This window comes from Phycodurus eques, chromosome 15, assembly GCF_024500275.1.
Source record: "Phycodurus eques isolate BA_2022a chromosome 15, UOR_Pequ_1.1, whole genome shotgun sequence".
Lineage (NCBI taxonomy): Eukaryota > Metazoa > Chordata > Actinopteri > Syngnathiformes > Syngnathidae > Phycodurus > Phycodurus eques.
Window position 1 is genome coordinate 21,245,268 of NC_084539.1, and position 19,704 is coordinate 21,264,971.

Below are 19,704 nucleotides of genomic sequence, written 5' to 3' on the forward strand. Positions count from 1 at the left end.
ATGTTTTTACAAGAATAAAGTCAGGATACAACGAGAACAAGACAGTAATAAAAAAAAATATTTTAAATGGATAAAGATGTAATTTTACCAGAATACATTTGTACATTTACAAGAATAAAATCATAATTCTATGAGAATAAAGTTATCATTTTACCTGAACCCAGTAGTACATTTATGCAAATCAGTAATTTAAAACAAAGTTGTCATTTTACCAGAATAAAGTCACAAATTTACAAAAAAGTAATCATTTTACCAAAATAAAATCCTATTATTGCAAACCTGTAAAACCCAGTGTTTTCTATTATTTGTTTCTTATGCTCTTTGTTTGCACGTTAGACCTTCCCCCCCGCAGATTCTGGTGGGGAACGTACATCAACACAAGACGAATAGTCCTATTATCGCAAGATGAATTAATTCTTACAAAAAAAAAAAAGAAGTCTGTCAGGATTTGTTGCTAAGGAAATACTGCAATGCTATTGGCTAGTCGCTATAAAACTGAGGGTGAGGGGGGAGTCAATACCATATTGCCAGTCCTCTTTAAAGATGACTAATGGTGTGTGTGTGTGTGTGTGTGTGGTGGGGGCTGGGGGGTGTAATCCCCACTATGCCGGGCTGCTTATACGCTCATCATCTAGTGGGGGGGTGACACTTGTGGTCGGAGGAACGCAAATCTGGGTCAGACCTACTGGGGGCGGGGCGTACATAAATCTGATACCTACATGTTGCTATGGAAACACACAAGTGCCCCCCCCCCCCCACAGCACACCACCACACACACACACACAGAGTGACTTGACTTCCTCTTGCTTGAAGCAGAACTCAACAGATAACAGTCATGAATTTGATTTCCTCTTTTCAAGTCAGCATTTTCCCCTTTAAAGGAGACATTAACATGTCTGTGGCATGCTTTCATTCAAATACTAATATATATCAACCCCATCAACAAACAAAGAGGAAGAAACCAAAGAAATCCCATTGCATAGTCATGTGCAGCATTTTGTCACCAAGCCAACGAAATAAATACACTTGTCAATTAATAAAATAACTTGGCATCACCAAACACAAATACACCGACTCACGCATCCACAATTTAGCCATTGTTTTCAGAATCTAATGCCGGTAACACGCCAGCTCTGCTTGCCTTTTGGCTGACTGTACAAGAATAAAAACATTACTTTTACCAGAATAAAGTCGGACGGTTCAGGTAGATATAATCGTAACTGTACCAGAGTAAAGTCCTACTTTTACCAGGATAAAAAAATCAAAATTTTCCGAGCGTAAAGTCGGCATTCTTCTGAGACTCAAGTTGCAATTTGTTATTTTGCAAAAATAAAATTGTAATTAAATTGCAATGTGAATAAAATGATTGTGAATAAAGTCGTAATCTTTGCCAGAATTGTGTTGCAACTTTCGAGGAGTATAATTGTAATTTTACCAGTACAAAGTCGTAATTCAACGTGAATAAAGTTCTTATTTTACAGTAACCACGATGTCATTTTATCTAAATCAAATCGGAATTTTCAGAGAATAAGTGGTCAACTTCGGCCACCGCCCAGCTCACACTGCACCCGGCCCCTATGGCCCCTCCCACAGGTGGTGAGCCCATGGGAAGGGGGACCCACGTTACCCTTTCGGGCTGTGCCCGGCCGGGCCCCATGGGTGCAGGCCCGGCCACCAGGCGCTCGCCTTCGAGCCCCACCACCAGGCCTGGCTCCAGTGGGGGGCCCCGGTGACCCGCGTCCAGCCAAGGGAAAACGAAGTCCATTGTTTGGTCCTCGAGGGTGCATGGGAGTTTGCCCAACCAGTCTACATGTGTTTTGTGGACTTGGAGAAGGCGTTCGACCGTGTCCCTCGGGGAGTCCTGTGGAGGGTGCTTCGGGATTATGGGGTACCGAACCCCCTGATACGGGCTGTTCGGTCCCTGTACGACCGGAGTCAGAGTTTGGTCCGCATATCCGGCAGTAAGTCGGACTCGTTCCCGGTGAGGGTTGGACTCCGCCAAGGCTGCCTTTTGTCACCGATTGTGTTCATAACTTTTATGGACAGAATTTCTAGGCGGAGCCGAGGCGGAGAGGGGGTCCGGTTTGGTGGCCTCAGTATTGCATCTCTGCTTTTTACAGATGATGTGGTTCTGTTGGCTTCATCAAGCCGTGACCTCCAACTCTTATTGGAACAGTTCGCAGCCGAGTGTGAAGCGGCTGGGATGAGAATCAGCACCTCCAAATCTGAGACCGTGGTCCTCAGTCGGAAAAGGGTGGCATGCCCTCTCCGGGTCGGGGATGAGATCCTGCCCCAAGTGGAGGAGTTCAAGTATCTTGGGGTCTTGTTCACGAGTGAGGGAAGAATGGAACGGGAGAACGACAGGCGGATCGGTGCAGCGTCTGCAGTGATGCGGACTTTGTATCGGTCCGTTGCGGTAAAGAACAATTTCAATTTACCGGTCGATCTTCGTTCCTACCCTCACCTGTGGTCATGAGCTGTGGGTTGTGACCGAAAGAACAAGATCCCGGATACAAGCTGCCGAAATGAGTTCCCTCCGCAGGGTGTCCGGGCTCTCCCTGAGAGACAGGGTGAGAAGCTCGGTCATCCGGGAGGATCTCAGAGTAGAGCCGCTGCTCCTCCGCATTGAGAGGAGCCAGATGAGGTGGCTGGGGCATCTGATTCGGATGCCTCCCGGACGCCTCCCTGGTGACGACCCAGGACACGCTGGAGAGATTACGTCCGTCTGCTGGCCTGGGAACGCCTCGGGATCCCCCCGGAAGAGCTGGATGAAGTGGCTGGGGAGAGGGAAGTCTGGGCGTCCCTGCTAAAGCTACTGCCCCCGCGACCCGACCCGGATAAGCGGTAGAAAATGGATGGATGGATGGATAAGTGGTCAACTCTTCCAGAATAGAGTTGGAATTTTACCAGAGTATAATTGTAATTCTACGTGAATAAAGTTCTAACCTTACAAGAATAAAGCTTTCATTTTACAAGCAACAAATCGTAATTTTACGAGAATAAAGTTGTACTTATACGAGAAGAATTGAGCGATTTTATGTGAGTACAATTTTCATTTTAGAAGAACACAGTGGTCAATTTTATTTTCGTATAATTACACTCCAGACACACAACTATTTGTACACAAGACATAAAAAAATATATATATAATAGTATGTATGTCCCAGTTTAAAGTATTTTGAATCACTCCTGTTCAAGCACTCACCTGATTTGTTTTGCATAGTTGGTTTCGATCTCAGACCTCTCCTTGACAAATTTGGTGTACCTCTCCAGAAACTCGATCCCCCACTGCGTATGCTTCTCCAAGTTGTCAAATTGATCCTGCGGGAAAGACAGAGTGCTCCGTTAATGGCAGCTACATCAAAAGTGCCCATTTAGAAATGAATGCTGAGGTTGGAAACTGCGAAAACAATTAAGAGGAGAACGAAGTTCCTGTGGACCGCTGCAGCAAAGCGGAGACTGTGGACCGCATTCATTGTGCCCCGAAGGTGGAGCAACATACTAAGCTAACATTAGCATGCATGTATTAGTTTTTATCATTTCTAGCCTCGTATCACAAACTTGCACAACCATTGAGCAACCAGCAGTGGTTTCCCACTCATACCGTAGTGCAAAGAAGTAGAGACTGTGGAGTACAGTATACACTTACTGTAGCCTTGGGAGCTAAGGCATAGCAACATGCTAAGTTAATGTTAGCATGCATGTTTATTTTTGTCATTTCTTGCCACGTGTCACAAATCTGTTTAACCAATGAGCAATCAGCACTTGTCTTTCATTAATGTTGTGGAAAACTGGGCAGCGAAATGGAGAATGTGGAGTACAGTACACACATACTGCACTGTAGCCTTGGGAAATAGCAACATGGTAAGCAAACGTTAGCGTGCGTGCTTATTTTTGTCACTTCATCACAAATGAGCAACCAACACTGGGGAAACTTTTCAGAAAAGTGGAGACTGGAGTATAATAACACTGCAGCATCCGGCGCAAAGGAACAGCAAAAGGTGACGCTTACATTAGCCAGTGTGTTTGGTTGGGTCATTTCCTGCCGCGAATCACAAGTCTTATCGACCAGTGAGCAACTCGAACCTGGGAAACTGTTCAGCAAAGTGGAGAACGAGGAGTACACTAATACTAAAGCATTGCTCGTTGTTCATTGGTTGAGCAGATTGGGGCTAGATATGTTCAAATCAAACCTGTATGGTAATGTTATCTTAGCTTGTTGCTGGACATTAGCTTGGGGTACTGCAGTATTAGTAGACTGCAGTCTCCACTTTGCTGCACAGTTTCACACGGTCCTCGCAGAAAACCACTTGTGGTTGCTTATTGGTGGAGGAGATATGTGCTACGCTTATAGATTTCCAATAACAAACAGGCATGCTAATATTAGCTTGGCTTGTCGCTTTGCCTAAGCTCTGGACACAGGAATTGTATTACACTATTTTGCTGCGCAGTTTCCCAAGTTACTCGTGGAATACCCCTGCTAATACAATAAAATGAAAGCATAGAGTGCAAATGTCAAAATGCGCCTTGTAAGAGACAAAATCCACTGGCGTACTCACAACATTGTCGCTATATTTTTGCAGATACAAACACGCTAGAATGGCGTCACTCTGGCAACTCCCCATCCTGTCATCTACCACGTCTCGAGTGTCCACTCGATACGTTCATGACCAGAACCTGCAGGCGACGTGACTGACTAACGCGCCTCTGCAGAAAAATGTGTTTGTGACACAGGAAGTAGCTGTGGTGGGGGACAATGCTCAAGCCGTTCCACACATCTTGTGTATTAAAAACACCAGAGTTGCCTTAAAGCGGCAGAAACTCACTTACAGTCAGGCCCATAGATATTGCGACATCCACAGGAGTGTTTTATTCTTTTTAAGGTATTAATATCAGGTGACTCGTGCGACAATGAATAATGTCAGAATAAGGTTTTATGACGACTCTGGAAAAGAGATTTTTGCTTTGCCACGGTACAGCTGTAGCTCTGTAAAAAGCCACAATGTTGCATCCAAAAGGATAGAATGGCCTTCACCGTGAATCCCTCACAGGGTGGGGGAGACAATAATAGTGTCTTGAGTGAGAGGGGAGCTTCCGGCCAGTATTGTTTGCTTGTTTCAATGCGCTATCACTCATCGACGAGCCACTCGGCAGACCAGATAACGCAGGATACTTCTTTAAAAAGACCTTTCATTAGAACAGTGGTACTCAAATTGGGGTTCGTGAACTGCAGCCTGAGGATCCATCATGCTTGCCAAACTCATTTTTAACCTACTTTCGCAATATTGATCAAATATACCAGTGTGCTTGGTTAAAAAAAAAAATTTCTTTATGTAGATTCTGAGTCATCAAGGTGATGGTAGTCAAAGTTAAATCGAGGCAACTGGACTCTTCTTGTTTGTTGATGTTTTTTGGGGGGTTTTTTCGTGTTTTCGACAGCGTTCAAAGATGACTTAGGCAACTATGCTAACGATTCTTACAAAGTGCATACCTAAATATGGGGTCTGGCAGGCCAATAAAGTAAAACAAACTAAACCACCATCAAACATGTTGGATGTTTGGTGGTGGTCAGAGGGGCCAGTCACTCATAGGCAATGTGAGTTAAGTGTCTTGAAAACGACAACATCCACAAGGGTATAAAAACAATTATAATACGTTTAAAAAGCAGGGGATCGTTTAAAAAAAAAAAAAAAAAAAGACATGAATAATTGAGGGTTCCCACAAATAACTGGAGATGGGTTCAAAAAAGGGAAATAGATGAATTTGTGAATGTGCGGTGGTCCATTGTACACATAGTAGTTATGTTTAATGGCCATTATGATTATGAGGCGTGGGAGGGGGGGGGGGGGGGGGGTCCTCCTCTCTAAGAGGTCCCTGGCTTTACAATCATCAGAGCTGCAATCAAAAACACACTCCTCCACGCATAACTGGCGTTACCCTTTTTTGCAGCGGTACCATCGTATCCCGTTCCAAAGCTCAGATCCAAAACCCAGGTTAGTCCGACACGGAGTCCATCCACAAGACCATTTCCGAGTAGCGGTTGGGAACCGTGCCCGCCGACTCCCACGCGACAATTCCTGATTGTTAGGCACAGAAATCAGGGAGAGACTCCACTCTCCGAGTCAATGTGAAATGTGAAGCGGCCCGCAGTGTTAATGCTCCATCAGGCGTAAGGTGCAATGGACGTGACGGCGGAGGAGGACAGTGAGGGAATGGAACAGAAGAAGGGAGGTAGAGAGAGGTAGGAAGAGAAGGAAGGGAGGGAGGAGGGATGGGGCGGGATTACACAGGAAAGGGATTACAATTGAGGGGGGAGCGTTGGCCTTGAACCTCCCACCCCCACAGGCCTTCACTGGACCACATTTTTTTATGACGTTAAAACCACAAGAATAACATTCTAATCTCCGATTTGAATCATTTTGGGCTCATGACATCAGGGCAAGAAGAGGCAAACTATCCACTGGAAACTTTATGAATTATCAATGGCAGGCAAGGAAACAAATTATTTAAAAGGTGCACAAGCGAACACTCTGCACAAGCATTACTTTGCTTGCAATGTAGTTCCACGTTTACATGTGTATACCTTTAATTTTTATATAAAATGGAGGGATTATGAACAGTTCCAAATAGCTGTTCGTGTTAGCACGAAAGATTCAGGGCTATTATATTTTCTTGTGTACAGGTTAAAGGTCCCATTATTGATAGAACAAGTTTTGAAATTATTTACTTTGGTCTAATTTTTAGATTTCAAAACCTGGCATTTGAACATGGGTGTGTAGACTTTTTATATACCTTCTAGGTGCTTATTGATATAGACACAAGACTAATTCATTCAAATGAAGTATCGGGATTTCACTGGACTCGGTAGTTCAACAAAAACGCGAGACATGCCAATCCGGAAATCTTCACCCGAGTTTTGTGGGGCCATTTCGACAAAACAAACCGTAACCACATTTAGTACCCTAAAAATCCAAACATATCAGGATCTGATTACGAAAGAATTCAGTGGAAGGCCGTTGCAACCCCTAAAAATAGCAACTGTCAAGCACTAACGAGACTGCCATCGTTTGTTACCCTGAGCCAGAGCAAAAACATGCACATCCAACAAAGACGCTCCATAACTTCCGCTAACAACCCGGGTTAAACCTAGCTCCTCCTCAGCATATTTCAACATATTTGCCTGACACCAATTACTACTTTCCTATTCTGCAGAGAGCATATGAGCGATAAACAGCGAATGGCGAACAGTTGGGGATTCACTGCAGTGTTTCTTTACAAAGTGACATCGCCAACTAGTGGCCCGGCATGAATATTACAGCCTTTTCAGTCCGCGTGAATGAAGATAGTTTTGACAACAGTTAACTGCATGTGAAACCTTTCAAAAACACCCAAAAACTCTTCGTTCTCTGCTTGTTATTTCAGGACACAGCCACCACTCCCCATGATCTGTGCTCTATTGTGGTAGCACATGAGGGAAAACAAATAAAAGTGCCCGGCTAAACATTTTTTTATTATTCGGGAAATGAAAAGAGAGTTCAAGCGGGGGGAGGGCGGGGGGGCTAAATATAAGTACAGGAGGCCCATGTGACATAAAGCAAACAAATAAACGGTTGTTCAAGGATCAGCCTGCTGACCCACAGCCCTTCCCAAACGGTGACAGGGATTAGGGATCATCGAAATGCTCCGTACCGCCACCTAATCGCAGCGAATGCACGTTATTTAGCCACCACTCCGGATTAGAGCTGCTGATTACAGCCTACCCAGGGAATATTGATCTGATCTAGCCAGATAACGGGAGAGCTCCTAGTTTCTCGAATGAATGGACTCTAGCGGAGCAAATGAGTCAATCACATATGATGCAATCAGGCTCGACTGCGGTGCCTCCAGGTGCTTTCGGGAGTTGAGGGTATTACCGCAACGTTGCTATCCGATGGCAACCATGCACACGAGGGAGTCCTCGGTTTATGTTACGAACAGCGCACAATCAACTAGTTTAACTCAAACATATTTCATAAAAACGTACCACAAATGACTGATAATACAGATTTAGCACTAGAGTGCACATGAAAGATCGCATATTTGGACACATTTTTCAAATAAGCATCTGGGTTCATGCTGAACAAGCAAAATGAGAATGACTGTCGTTGTGATCATCGTCTCTCTTAATTGATTGTTGAAAACCAATGGAGCAGTGAGAATTCTTGATGACCAGGATGAGATGCAATCACTCGACTACAAGGTTTGACATAAGGCAATTGCTGCGTGGCATATTCAGAACTTGGGACAAACGCTCCCAGGTACCCATTGTGTTTATACCACCGTCAGTTTGCCACTCCGATGGACACAGACGAAGTATCCATCCATCCATCCATTTTCTGAGCCGCTTCTCCTCACTAGGGTTGCGGGCGTGCTGGAGCCTATCCCAGCTGTCATCGGGCAGGAGGCGGGGTACACCCCGAACTGGTTGCCAGCCAATCGCAGGGCACAGAGAAACAAACAACCATTCGCACTCACAGTCACGCCTACGGGCAATTTAGAGTCTCCAATTAATGCATGTTTTTGGGATGTGGGAGGAAACCGGAGTGCCCGGAGAAAACCCACGCAGGCGCGGGGAGAACATGCAAACTCCACACAGGCGGGGCCGGGGATTGAACACGGGTCCTCAGAACTGTGAGGCTGACGCTCTAACCAGTCGGCCACCGTGCCGCACAGACGAAGTAGAAGAAGAAAAATCAATACAGGATTAAAAATACGAGAGAGTGAGAGAAAATATTAACTCAAGGATTTTAAAAGGCAACCCTTGCTAATGACCTCAAAAGATAGGGTAACAAACTGAAAAAGGTGTACAAAGGTCACCTTGTGGGATCACAAACAACTCAGTCAATCTAATTGTATTTTAAAGACCTTTGTAAAGCTAATTCAAATTTAAAAAAATTCACTAAATCATTCCGAATGAGCAATCTGGGTTCAATGACTTTTGGTGGGGTTCTAGTCCATCTGCTTTTATCCGAACATGCTAAATGGTTAAGGGTTAGGGTTATAAATTGCAGAAATATTGCTTATTGTGTTTCCGGTATTTTAATGACCTCTGCACGGTGGATTTAGGGATTACATGTCATTTTTAAGGATCCTAAAAATATTTTTAAGTATCTGCAGATACCCAAAATAATGACTCTTACCAGAAAAGAAACACAATTGCAATAATAAAGGGACAGCGTTGACCCACGAACGAAATTTAAATGAAACGATGTTGACCAATGAAACTGGTGCTGGGGTAAGTTTTTTCTAACTTTCCAGGGAGCGCCGCTCAGTGAATTATGGGATTCTCCCTAGACAGCTGCTTCTAACAAAATGGCCCATTTCCTGTTCAGGTTCGTGACGTCATTGTTGTGACGTTTTTAACGCCTTCTGCTACGATAGCCCTTTTCATCCAATTTCATGTCGATCGGTGAAACTGGTACCAGGGGGTAATTTTCTTTTCTACTTTCCAGGGGGCGCTACCAAGTTATTTTTTTATAACCGGAAGATTTACAGTCTCGTCTGCTTAATGCTTCTTTTACATTGCATCAGAGGCAGACAGGAAACCTGTTGAGTCAATGCAAAACAGATGTTCCGCCAGAGTCTTTGGGCCTGCGCAGAAGTTCTGGTGGGGAGCGTAGCCCTGAGGCCTATTGTTTTGAAGACAAAGTACAGCAGAACTCCTGATAATCTGTATTCATAACACGGCCCACTGACAGCTACAATGGATCTTGCGACAACTTCTATGCGCAATCCAAGACGTTGTAAACATACAGACGTGCCACCGATCAGGATAAGTAAAGGTAATAACTTTTTAGGGAAGCGTCTACTTTAAAGGAAGGTGTTTATTTGTCACAGGAGGCCGACAAACCCGGCCGGCTGTTAGTGCGTTTTGTCGTCCACTTACGATAAGGGAAGCACCAATTTGAGGAAGACGTTAATTTGTTGTAACAATTTCACTGACATAGGTCATCTGTGAAAACGTAAAACATGCTTGATCACAAAGTGTGCAACCGAGGTATGTGAGGACATTTCGGCTAGATTCTAGCTGTTACCTGAAAACAAATAGGAACAGTGTATTGGATCCCCAAAGAATTTTGGTCCGCATTTTGGCCATCTTAAATCTGAGCCGGTTAAAAAATCTCAGCTGTGTATGAAGAGCGATTGAGCGGCCCCGACCAGTCATGACGACCGGTTGAACTACTGGCTTGGTTGAAAATTCGCAGCAACAGTGAACTCGCAGAGTTGTCTCACACTTGACACGCTTGGCAGAGGTCATGAGACGAGTTGAGGGGAAACCCCTTACTCCCAAATGGGATAATTGACTAATAGCCCTGTTGTCCAACAAAGCAGATACACTACGTTTAACGGCCTCACATACTGCTTCTTCAACTAGCACACACAGCGAGGCACTATGCTGCTTCGGTGCAGCGCTTCGCTGTGTCACGGGCCGTGGGCGTACGACAAGGGTGGACAAATATTTGGCGGACATGCCGAGCCATCTCTTCTGACACACATGGCGCTTTGTCCAAGGAAGCGGGGTGGAATAATGTTCCTGTAGCCCGGAGTAACCTCATCACAGGGAACAGGGGCCGAAGAGAAACAGCCACGTGCCAGACCGAAGACCTTCACTGACCAGTTACGGGGAAAATGTACAAAAACGTGAAAAAACGAAAACACGGAATGTTGGTACATGTCACATAAAACAAAATAAACTTGTTAATAGCTCTTATTATTTTTTTACATAAACAGCCTTGCAACAGTGAGCACTACGATTTATCCCCTTGCCAAAGAATTTTTCAGGCACGACAGCTTGGTAGAGAAAGGCTACGCAAAACGGGATCACGAAGACGATACTTCCAATAAGATGTCACGTTAACGGGCCACCACCCATCACGTATCGACAAATTTAAGGTAACGTTAATATATTGCCATAATACTGTCTAGATATGAAAGTTTTCAACCAGCTATGAGAGCTAGCCTGTCCATAAATGGTGAAATAAATACTATAGCCTTGCTACCAAGGCTAACAAGCATGGCTAATATCTGTGATGTTCACAAAGCACAGAGGGGCAGAGAAGTACCTACTCATTTTATTTATTTATTTATTTACTGTTGTACTACATTTAGATTTTATTTGGAAAAAAATCTGTAGTTTTTCTTCTTGTGTTTACTAATGTACCAAAGATTCTATGTGTTGTTTCAAAAAAATGTATTGCGCTCAATGGAGAGAGAAAAAGTTATTTACCCAATGCAAAATGATACATTTTAGAGCTGTGGTAGCAATACAATACCGTGATACCGTGAAACCACAATTTTTTTGCTCAATGTTATCACACCGTCAGATTCTGATATTGGCTCATCCCAAAGTCCAACAAATGTAAACACAGTGCTAACTTAGCCTAGCCCGGCTATACTGTCTCGCAACACTTTCCCAGAAGTGGAGATTCTCTGAGTGTTCTGAATTCAGATTGTATGACTTGACTTGTAATTTTCTTAACCAAAGTAATGACTTGACTTGCTTGATTTTCGCCACAGTATCTTGGGACCAGCTTGAAACTTGGTTAAATCTTGAGACTGACTTATGAGTTATCACTTGCACATATGTGACTTACTTATTTGACTCTGGCGTGTCTACTCAAAAAGTCGCCATCTCAAATAGCGATCGGTTATCAATTACCAAAGTAACAACTGACTGCAGACGGCCACTCGCAGGAACCTCGTGCAAAATCAGAGCAGCTGTTTGCTGACCTTAACCATGAGAGTTGCCGTTTACAAGCCGCGCGGTTATTTAAAGCGACAACGCATCAGCCCAGCTGAAATGTAAGACCTCTATCGTATGGTGTACTCCTGCAAACGAAGAGAGCTCGCCGCTGCAACACCAACATGACTAACTGGAAGCCTCGTCCACTCATCCTTTGTTTACCACCGCTTCCTTTCATACGACGCACTTCAATCTATCAATTGAGAACGGTGGTTCTCAAACTGGGATCCGGGGACACCACGGGGGTTCGCGAGCCCTAACTTTTACTGTTATTTTCTCTCCATCCATTTTCTGAGCCGCTTCTCCTCACTAGGGTCGCGGGCGTGCTGGAGCCTATCCCATCTGTCATCGGGCAGGAGGCGGGGTACACCCTGAACTGGTTGCCAGCCAATCGCAGGGCACATACAAACAGACAACCATTTGGACTCACAGTCACGCCTACGGGCAATTTAGAGTCTCCAATTTATGCATGTTTTTGGGATGTGGGAGGAAACCGGAGTGCCCGGAGAAAACCCACGCAGGCACGGGGAGAACATGCTAACTCCACACAGTCGGGGCCGGGGATTGAACCCGGGTCCTCAGAACTGTGAGGCTGACGCTCTAACCAGTCGGCCACCGTGCCGCCATTTTCTCTCCATTCTTTCATCATTATTTATTGTATCTTAACTTATCCTGCTTTTATATTTTTAGATTTGCTAATTATATTTGCAGCATTTTATTTTATATTTTGAATGAATATCTTTTTACTGTTTCCTCAGAAGAAGCCCTCTGCACTGAGAGCTGTGATGTGGTCGTGGTCCGGCCTCTAGGGGTCCCCAGTCGCCAAAGGGGCAGGCTCTTGCATCACAGCTGCACTGGGGGGAGTGGGGGGGGGGGGGGGGGGGGGGGGGGGCTCCCTTCTGGTGGCCTGTGGGCAGTCCAGTCCTAGTGCAGACGGCTCCATGCGATTGTTTGTTTCAGGGTATCCGAAAAATGATTATTAATAAATTATTATATGTATCAGTTTTTGAAGAAGGCATACCTACATTTGGGAACTGGCGTGCAGATAAAACAAACATACAAAACTATTTACTCCTCCCTACCTTAGCTTTGGGCCAATAAGAAGTTCTGATATGATTGTGACATATCACATAAATCTGACATTCCAAGCACACTCACACTCTTTTCTCATGTCGGGTTATACAGGTGAGGCATGGCGACCTCAGCAAAATTGGAAGCACATACTGTACCTCAGGTCAAAATCTTCCAACATGTTGATAAATCACTGCTTTTGCAACATATAAAAGGGCACCATGTCTTTTGGCAATGTTCCGTTCCATAGACTCCATGATTACCTTCCGCTGTTCTGTTTTCGTGTCGTATGTAAAACAATGTGAAAATTCTTCCACTCTTGCTGTCTGATTCTGAGAAGCGATTAAACAAGCTAGTTGATTTTCTTTTAAAAACGGTCGCAAGAGCAGTCGGAAAATCATAAGTATATAGTGACCAAATGGCGCTAAGTTGGCAACACTAACTGCTCTCTGTTCGCAGCCCTGTTGTTAGTGGAAGCAGTGCTCGTCAGCTAACGACGATGGATAAATATACAATTGGATTCAATTGAATGTGGTTCAATTTCAATATCATGTGTGGTCACTCACAGTGCTGGTCATCTTCATCTGGAGAAGCACCTGTAAGTACTCTTGATAAGGACTCAGCTTGTGCCCATCCTTCTCAGGTTTCACAGGGGGGTTGTCCAGGAAGATGAAAAATTCACTTCTTCGGCGCAACATGACAGCAGTCTTTACAGTACCGTAAAAAGTTTTTTAAAAAATTAAAAAAAAAAATTTTTTAAAACCTCCAAGGAAGTCAGTCCATCTCTGGTCAGGAAGAAAAAGTATAATGCGAGGGGGAACGAGCAGTAAGAAAATAGATGAAATGACGCGGTTATTAATCTGATTACGGCAACTCCCTGGTAACTGGCCTCACTTATCCAATGAGAGGCTGCTGCTCTGTGGATTAATGCTGCCTGGCCTTCAAGCACACGTTAGTCATTGTTCCAGCTGAGCTGTTTTTCTTTTCTGTGCGCAGGACAAAGCTCTTTAATTCTTATACAACAAATACAATTGCCTGGACTCGGGATAAGAAAATACCAAACTTGCTGCAACATAAGGCACAGTAAGAAGTAGAATCAATGTTATTCTAACACACTTTAATGGGGAAAATTTTAAATACAAATAATTCTAATACAATTTAGAATTTGGCATAATTCAATTCATTAAAAAAAAAAAAAAAAAAAAAAAAAGTTTTAAAAGTATCCAGATGTCGATCCATCTTCATGCCTGATGTCACACAAGACTAAAATATCTTTAAAGATGAACAAATCTTTATAAAGTCAAACCTCTAAGGTCAAATGTCCCCAAAGTCATACAATTCGTGACACAGCATGTTGTAATTTAAAAATAAATTGTTAAAAAAAAAATCTGTATCCGATCCGTCTATATGGCTTTAAAGTTGAACAATTCCTAATTTTGCAAAACTCTTGAATAATGTGCTTTAAAAAGATCCATAGGTCAATACAGCTTCATGATGTGAAGCTAGGCTTTCAATTAGCTCACAAAACCTCACCAAATCTCACAATATTAACAAATCTTTGGGGCAGTGGAACCTCTAGATTCTGTCTCTAAAGTAGTACAGTGCGTCATTTGGCATTTGTTTAAAAAAAAAAAAAAAAAAAAAAAACATCACATCTCACAATCCTTCACCAACTCCGGCGAAATTAACAAATCTTTATATCTGTGAAACCTCTAAAGTCAAATGTCCCTGAAGTCTTCAATTCATAATTTGCCGTAATTCTTTAAAACAAAATTGTTAAACAATTCCAGAGGTCAATCCGTTTTCCTGATATGTATAGTTTACGAGACGTCAGGAAATTCAGACTTCAGCAAATCCCGATCCTAGCGAGATTAACGATTGTTTATACAGTGTAACGTCTTGAAGCCAAATGTCGCTTGTTTCGAAAAATTCTGAATTGGACAAACGTTTCCTAGGAAAAGTAAGCAAAAACTCTAAAGCAAGCCAATCTTGCCAGATCGTTTGGCTTTTTAGTTGCTGTTTTTGAAGATGTACAGAAGCATGCCAACCCACTGCCATGAGGAACAAGCAAATCTTATCTGACTATAAATAAATAAGGCAACACGCTCAGGTGACTGAGTTGCGCTGGCAGTATAATTTGAGGTGATTAGAGGCTAGCTGCAACAACGCAAGAGTGCAATGGTTAAAGATTAGAGGCTGTAACAGCCTGTAACGGGAAGATCTTGACTCACGGGCAAAATTACAAAACAGCTTCTTTCTCCTGAGTGATGAGGAGGGCAAAAACAAGGACTGACATACACATTCCTCTAAAATGGTCCTCAATAGAGTCAGAATTGTAGAGATCCTCAATAAATCCAGAACGAGACACACCCTAATAGTAATCTCATTTGACCCTGTGCAATTTGGGGGGGCGGGGGGGATCTATGGGTAGATTTATTGAACCCGAGCAACTTGGGGGGGATTTGCAGTAGTCATGTTTGAACTTTAGTCATATTTTAACCTGTGCAACCTTTGGCGAATATACATTAGTTTTATTTCGTGTGCATTGTAACCCCGCTCACGTGACATGACTCATCCAATCAAAGGGCAGCTTTGTGAGTGGAGCAACTGGCATTTTCCTGAACTGGACCAAACTTTCCATTGAGGAGCCCCCCTGATGGATGCCAAAACATATTCAGACTTTTCTTCCACTTTAAGCTTTACCAAGCTTCAATGATCTTTAAAAGAAGCCAGTGACCAGCCAGATAAGAACCAGCTCAAAGCCCCACAATAGACTGTGAGGCATCTTTGTCAACACAGTCCTACTTTAGTTGAATACTCCATTAACCGCCCTCCCCTCGCACCCCCAGGGAGCAGTGCAAGGCCTTTTAGATGAGATGTGTGTCCACTCTTTGCCAATTTACAGTCACAGGGGGTTCAAAGAAGAAGTGGTCTTGGGGCAGTCTCACAGAGTCAGCAGGTGGGTGATCATAGCTGTTCACAAGGGTTGAGAATGGATGGGGGTTGGCTGTCACTGTGCAAGAAAGGACTGACTCACAGAAGGAAACAAACAAGCTTGGGTTTCCGGGACTTGGAAGTCTCTTAAATGTCAAATGAGCGGCAGGGGAGATAACGCTGGGACTCTTGGTGGTTCCAAACTGGGAGAACACTCAGGACGTGAATCCAAAACTATGCAGTTTAGAGCTCAGAATGAGAACATGACTACCAGGAGACCACTGCCATGAATGACATCCATCTGTGCGCCTCTGATTGAAGCTGATGATGATAAAAATGTTCCATGCAAAACTCTTTCTCCCGACTCACATATTGAAATAAACCCTTTTACAACATCAACTTACCTTAAGCTGCTGCGCTTTGAGGAGACTTTCCGCCTTATCCATCGTGCCTGATCAACGACGACACCGGACTAGGCGCAGACTATTCAAAGCGTCAGTGTGCTACCATAACGACTTCCTCCCTTACTCCCTGTTCGCTGGAGAAGTGAAATTTTCAAGGTGAGTCAAAGTAGAAAGGTGTACTGTCAACGTTAAATCACGGATAAAGTTCAACTTCTTGTTTTTTTTAACTTGCTCAAGGGGACAGCGATGGGAAAGGGGAAGTTTAAGCGATTATCATTATCAAACTGACCTGTAACGCCGTTGAGTTACGTTTATGTCGAGCCGCAGAGGTCAGTTCGCCATGGTACAGAATTTATGTTAGTCATATTTGAACCTGGACAACTTTTGAAGGATTTATGGTAGTGATATCTTGTTATCTGGGAAACTTTGGAGGATTTACAGTGGTATTTGAATCTGGGCAACTAGTAGAGGATTTACCTGTGATTGGCTGGCGACCAGTTCAGGGTGTGTACCCCGCCTCTCGCCCGAAGATCGCTGGCATAGGCTACGGCACGCCCGCGACGCTTTTGAGGAGAAGCGGTACGGAATATGGATGGATAGTGGAGGATTTACAGTCGTCTTATTTGAGGGCTTGATGGTTGTCTTATTTGAACCTGTACAACTTTTGGAGGATTTGGAGTAGTCATACTTTAACCTGCGCAATTTTGGGGTGATTTTTGGTAGCCCTTTTAATCTGTGCAATTTTGGGAGGATTTACAGCTTTACACCCTAAACAAATGTGCCCACTGCACAATAGAAAGCCAATAAAATCACTTTCCCTACCGGAGTGAACCGTCTGACTTGGTGCAGGCTTAAGTGGTTGACATCCCAGCAGACAAATTTTCAAGTAGCTCTGGATTTGGAATTATGATTTTGCAGCTGGACTTGAGTGGAAACATTCCTTTGATTTTTTTATTGTTTTTATACCGGCCGGGCAGGCTGCAATGGTCATAATTTCATGGCAGCCATTCATTCTCTTTCTCTGGCTTTATGAGCACAGTGAATGCTGTCATCAGTGCTGTGTCGCTGCACCAAAGGCATTCAACAATTTGAGTTCCATCGAGTAACTGTGGTGTCCGTTTACGTTCTTAGTCATCGAGTCTAGTGGTCCCCAACCGCCGGTACCAGTCGATGGGCCATTTCATACTGGTCACAACAGAGAGACTGAACAAAAAAACAAAACAAAAACATTTTATTGCTCATCACAGTCTGAAAGAAGCTTTATTTGGAAAATCGGGTGCATTTGTACGCATGTCAAACCACTCGTCTCTGTCATGTTAGAGATAGTATAATCCCAGTATTTGTTATTGTTTCAAGACAACTATTATCCTCTGTAGGCCCCTTTACACAAAGCAGTACTGTTTGGTACAGTCAAGATTTTCTGGCATTTTCATTAGAAAAGCATACTTTTGACCTTTTTAGTTTTAGTAGCACGATTATTCTCACAAATCTCTTAGATGCTGCAGTTTCCTGATGACACGACAGCACATGACCGCAAAGCCTCTTTTGCATTGCTTCATAAGCGCGCTAGCGGGAAGTTGAGAAATCTTGCTCGACAGCGACATCACTTCCTGAATGATTGGTGCCGTTTCCTGATCACATGGCGGTGGTTTATTCGTCATCTACGGAGTTATATTGCCATCTTGTCAAAAGATATAGAAAATCAAACAGTGCAAAACATACAAACACTACTTGCAGTGTCGTAAATAAAATCACCATTAAATTGGGTTTGTTGTCTCTTTTTAAACTATTTATTTAACCTTGATTTGATCCAGGTAGGGCAATAAAAAAAAAAAAAAAGATTCTCATTTGCAATACTGACTTTGTGTGACATTAAAATTGGCTTGCTGATCCAACACATTTAAGTGCGATAAATAAGAAATGGTTGAAAACTGTATGGTTGCACATCATGTTACATATCATTACTTGCATGGGTGAATCCCTGTTGCACACCGCAACATCCTGCCCACGCGATGCAGGAAATTCCGGTCGCCATCATTACGATTCCGTATTTCTGCTTGTGCTAGTTTAAGCCAGCAAGATAATAAATAAACACTGTCTCCAGTGACAACCACCTGTAGAGTATTGATCTGCCCTGTTTAGGATCACCGCGACCAGTGTCTGGATTACGTGTTTATAGACGGGAAACCATCTGGCTGGAATACAATTCGGTCTGCAAAAGAAGCCCAGTACAGGACTTGATTCTTGGAAGAAATGTTTTCCAGATTTAGGGCCTGCATGGAAGCTTGTCAAGTAGCCTCAAGGCTACGTTGCGCGATTGTAAAGAAAAATACACTGACATCACAGGGAAAAGGCAAAGAATGTTTTCTCTGTGAACTTTGCACCAGGTAAATTACCAGCGAATGAAAGAGTCTCTCTCCCCTTACCGCTTCCCCCCTCCCAGAAAGAAAAACACATCCCTGACTTAACTACGTCCAGGCCTTTTTCTGCTCCTTGGGAGGGAGCAGAAAATGGGCTTTTGTATTTGACTTAAGATGGACAGACACTGTAATGTTTTAAGCAGTGTTGTTTTGAGATTTCAACACTTATTGTACGTGTTACTTGCCTGAGACAAATAAAAGTCCAAACTATGGAAAGTCGTTTTAAAGCAGCCCTTTATTTTTATTTTTTTTTATAGTGTTGCTGGCCATTTTACTGTGACTATTTTGTTAGCCTAAAAGCATTATTTCCTATGTCATTTGCAACTTAACAGTCACAATATCAATAACAAATACTAATGTGCTTGCTAAAAGTTGCGTTTTTTTTCTCGATGTCTGTGTAGATTGTCTGTCATCCAGGTGATGTTAATCCACATGCAAATCTTGAATCGAGGCACATGGACTTTTCTTGTTTGCTGAATTTGTTGGTTGTTGTTGGTTTGTTTGTTTGTTTTCCAAAAACGTTCAAAGATGACTCTGGCAATTATGCTATTTGGTTAACGGTTTTTAGCATAAATTATGAAAAATGGAGCGCAGGCCGTACTTTGGATGCCTCTGCTCTAAACTGTCCGTAGGTGTGAATGTTAGTGCGAATGTTTATTTGTCTATAAGTGCCCAGTGATTGGCGGACAACCAGTCCAGGGTGTATACCTTCAACTAGGATAGGGTTACCTCACCCGCGAGCCAAATGAGGACAAGCACTATAGAAAACGGATGGATGAAATACTAACCGTTTGAAATTCCATCACGGGTTATGACTAAACCGCTTCATTTAAAAAATAAAAAAAATTAAAAAAAAGTTTGCGCTTTGATCAAGCCATTCTAATTGATGGGGTTTTTTTCCCATGTAAAACCAGGAGAAAGACCTTTTTATTATGCTGTTGCTTTTAATGGGGCTCGACAAATACAAAAGAGCCTTCCCGCTGGCTCACAAGACATCTCCGTGTAGCGACTTGCAAGCATGTGCGCTCACACATACCACGCCGCTTGTGACCATGCGTAATGAATCCCGCAACGACGAGCTGCCAACCTTTTT

The 19,704-nt window shown here is 43.4% G+C and overlaps 1 protein-coding gene across 11 annotated transcripts in view; it reads right to left on the reverse strand.

The window, feature by feature from the left end:
* The window catches only part of LOC133414208 (formin-binding protein 1), a 62,180-nt gene that overhangs the window by 39,701 nt on the left and 2,775 nt on the right, over positions 1-19,704 (reverse strand). For 8 of the 11 annotated variants that reach the window (XM_061699423.1, XM_061699433.1, XM_061699432.1 and 5 more), the window contains exons 1-2: positions 13,420-13,638; positions 3,206-3,321 (exon numbers count right to left, since the gene is read on the reverse strand). In XM_061699423.1, coding sequence (XP_061555407.1) covers positions 3,206-3,321; positions 13,420-13,551 — 248 coding nt within the window. In that variant the 5' untranslated portion in view covers positions 13,552-13,638. Of the gene's footprint in view, positions 1-3,205; positions 3,322-4,559; positions 4,721-5,937; positions 6,205-13,419; positions 13,639-19,704 lie in introns of those variants that run through there. The other 3 variants (XM_061699430.1, XM_061699427.1, XM_061699428.1) reach the window with 3 other exon arrangements.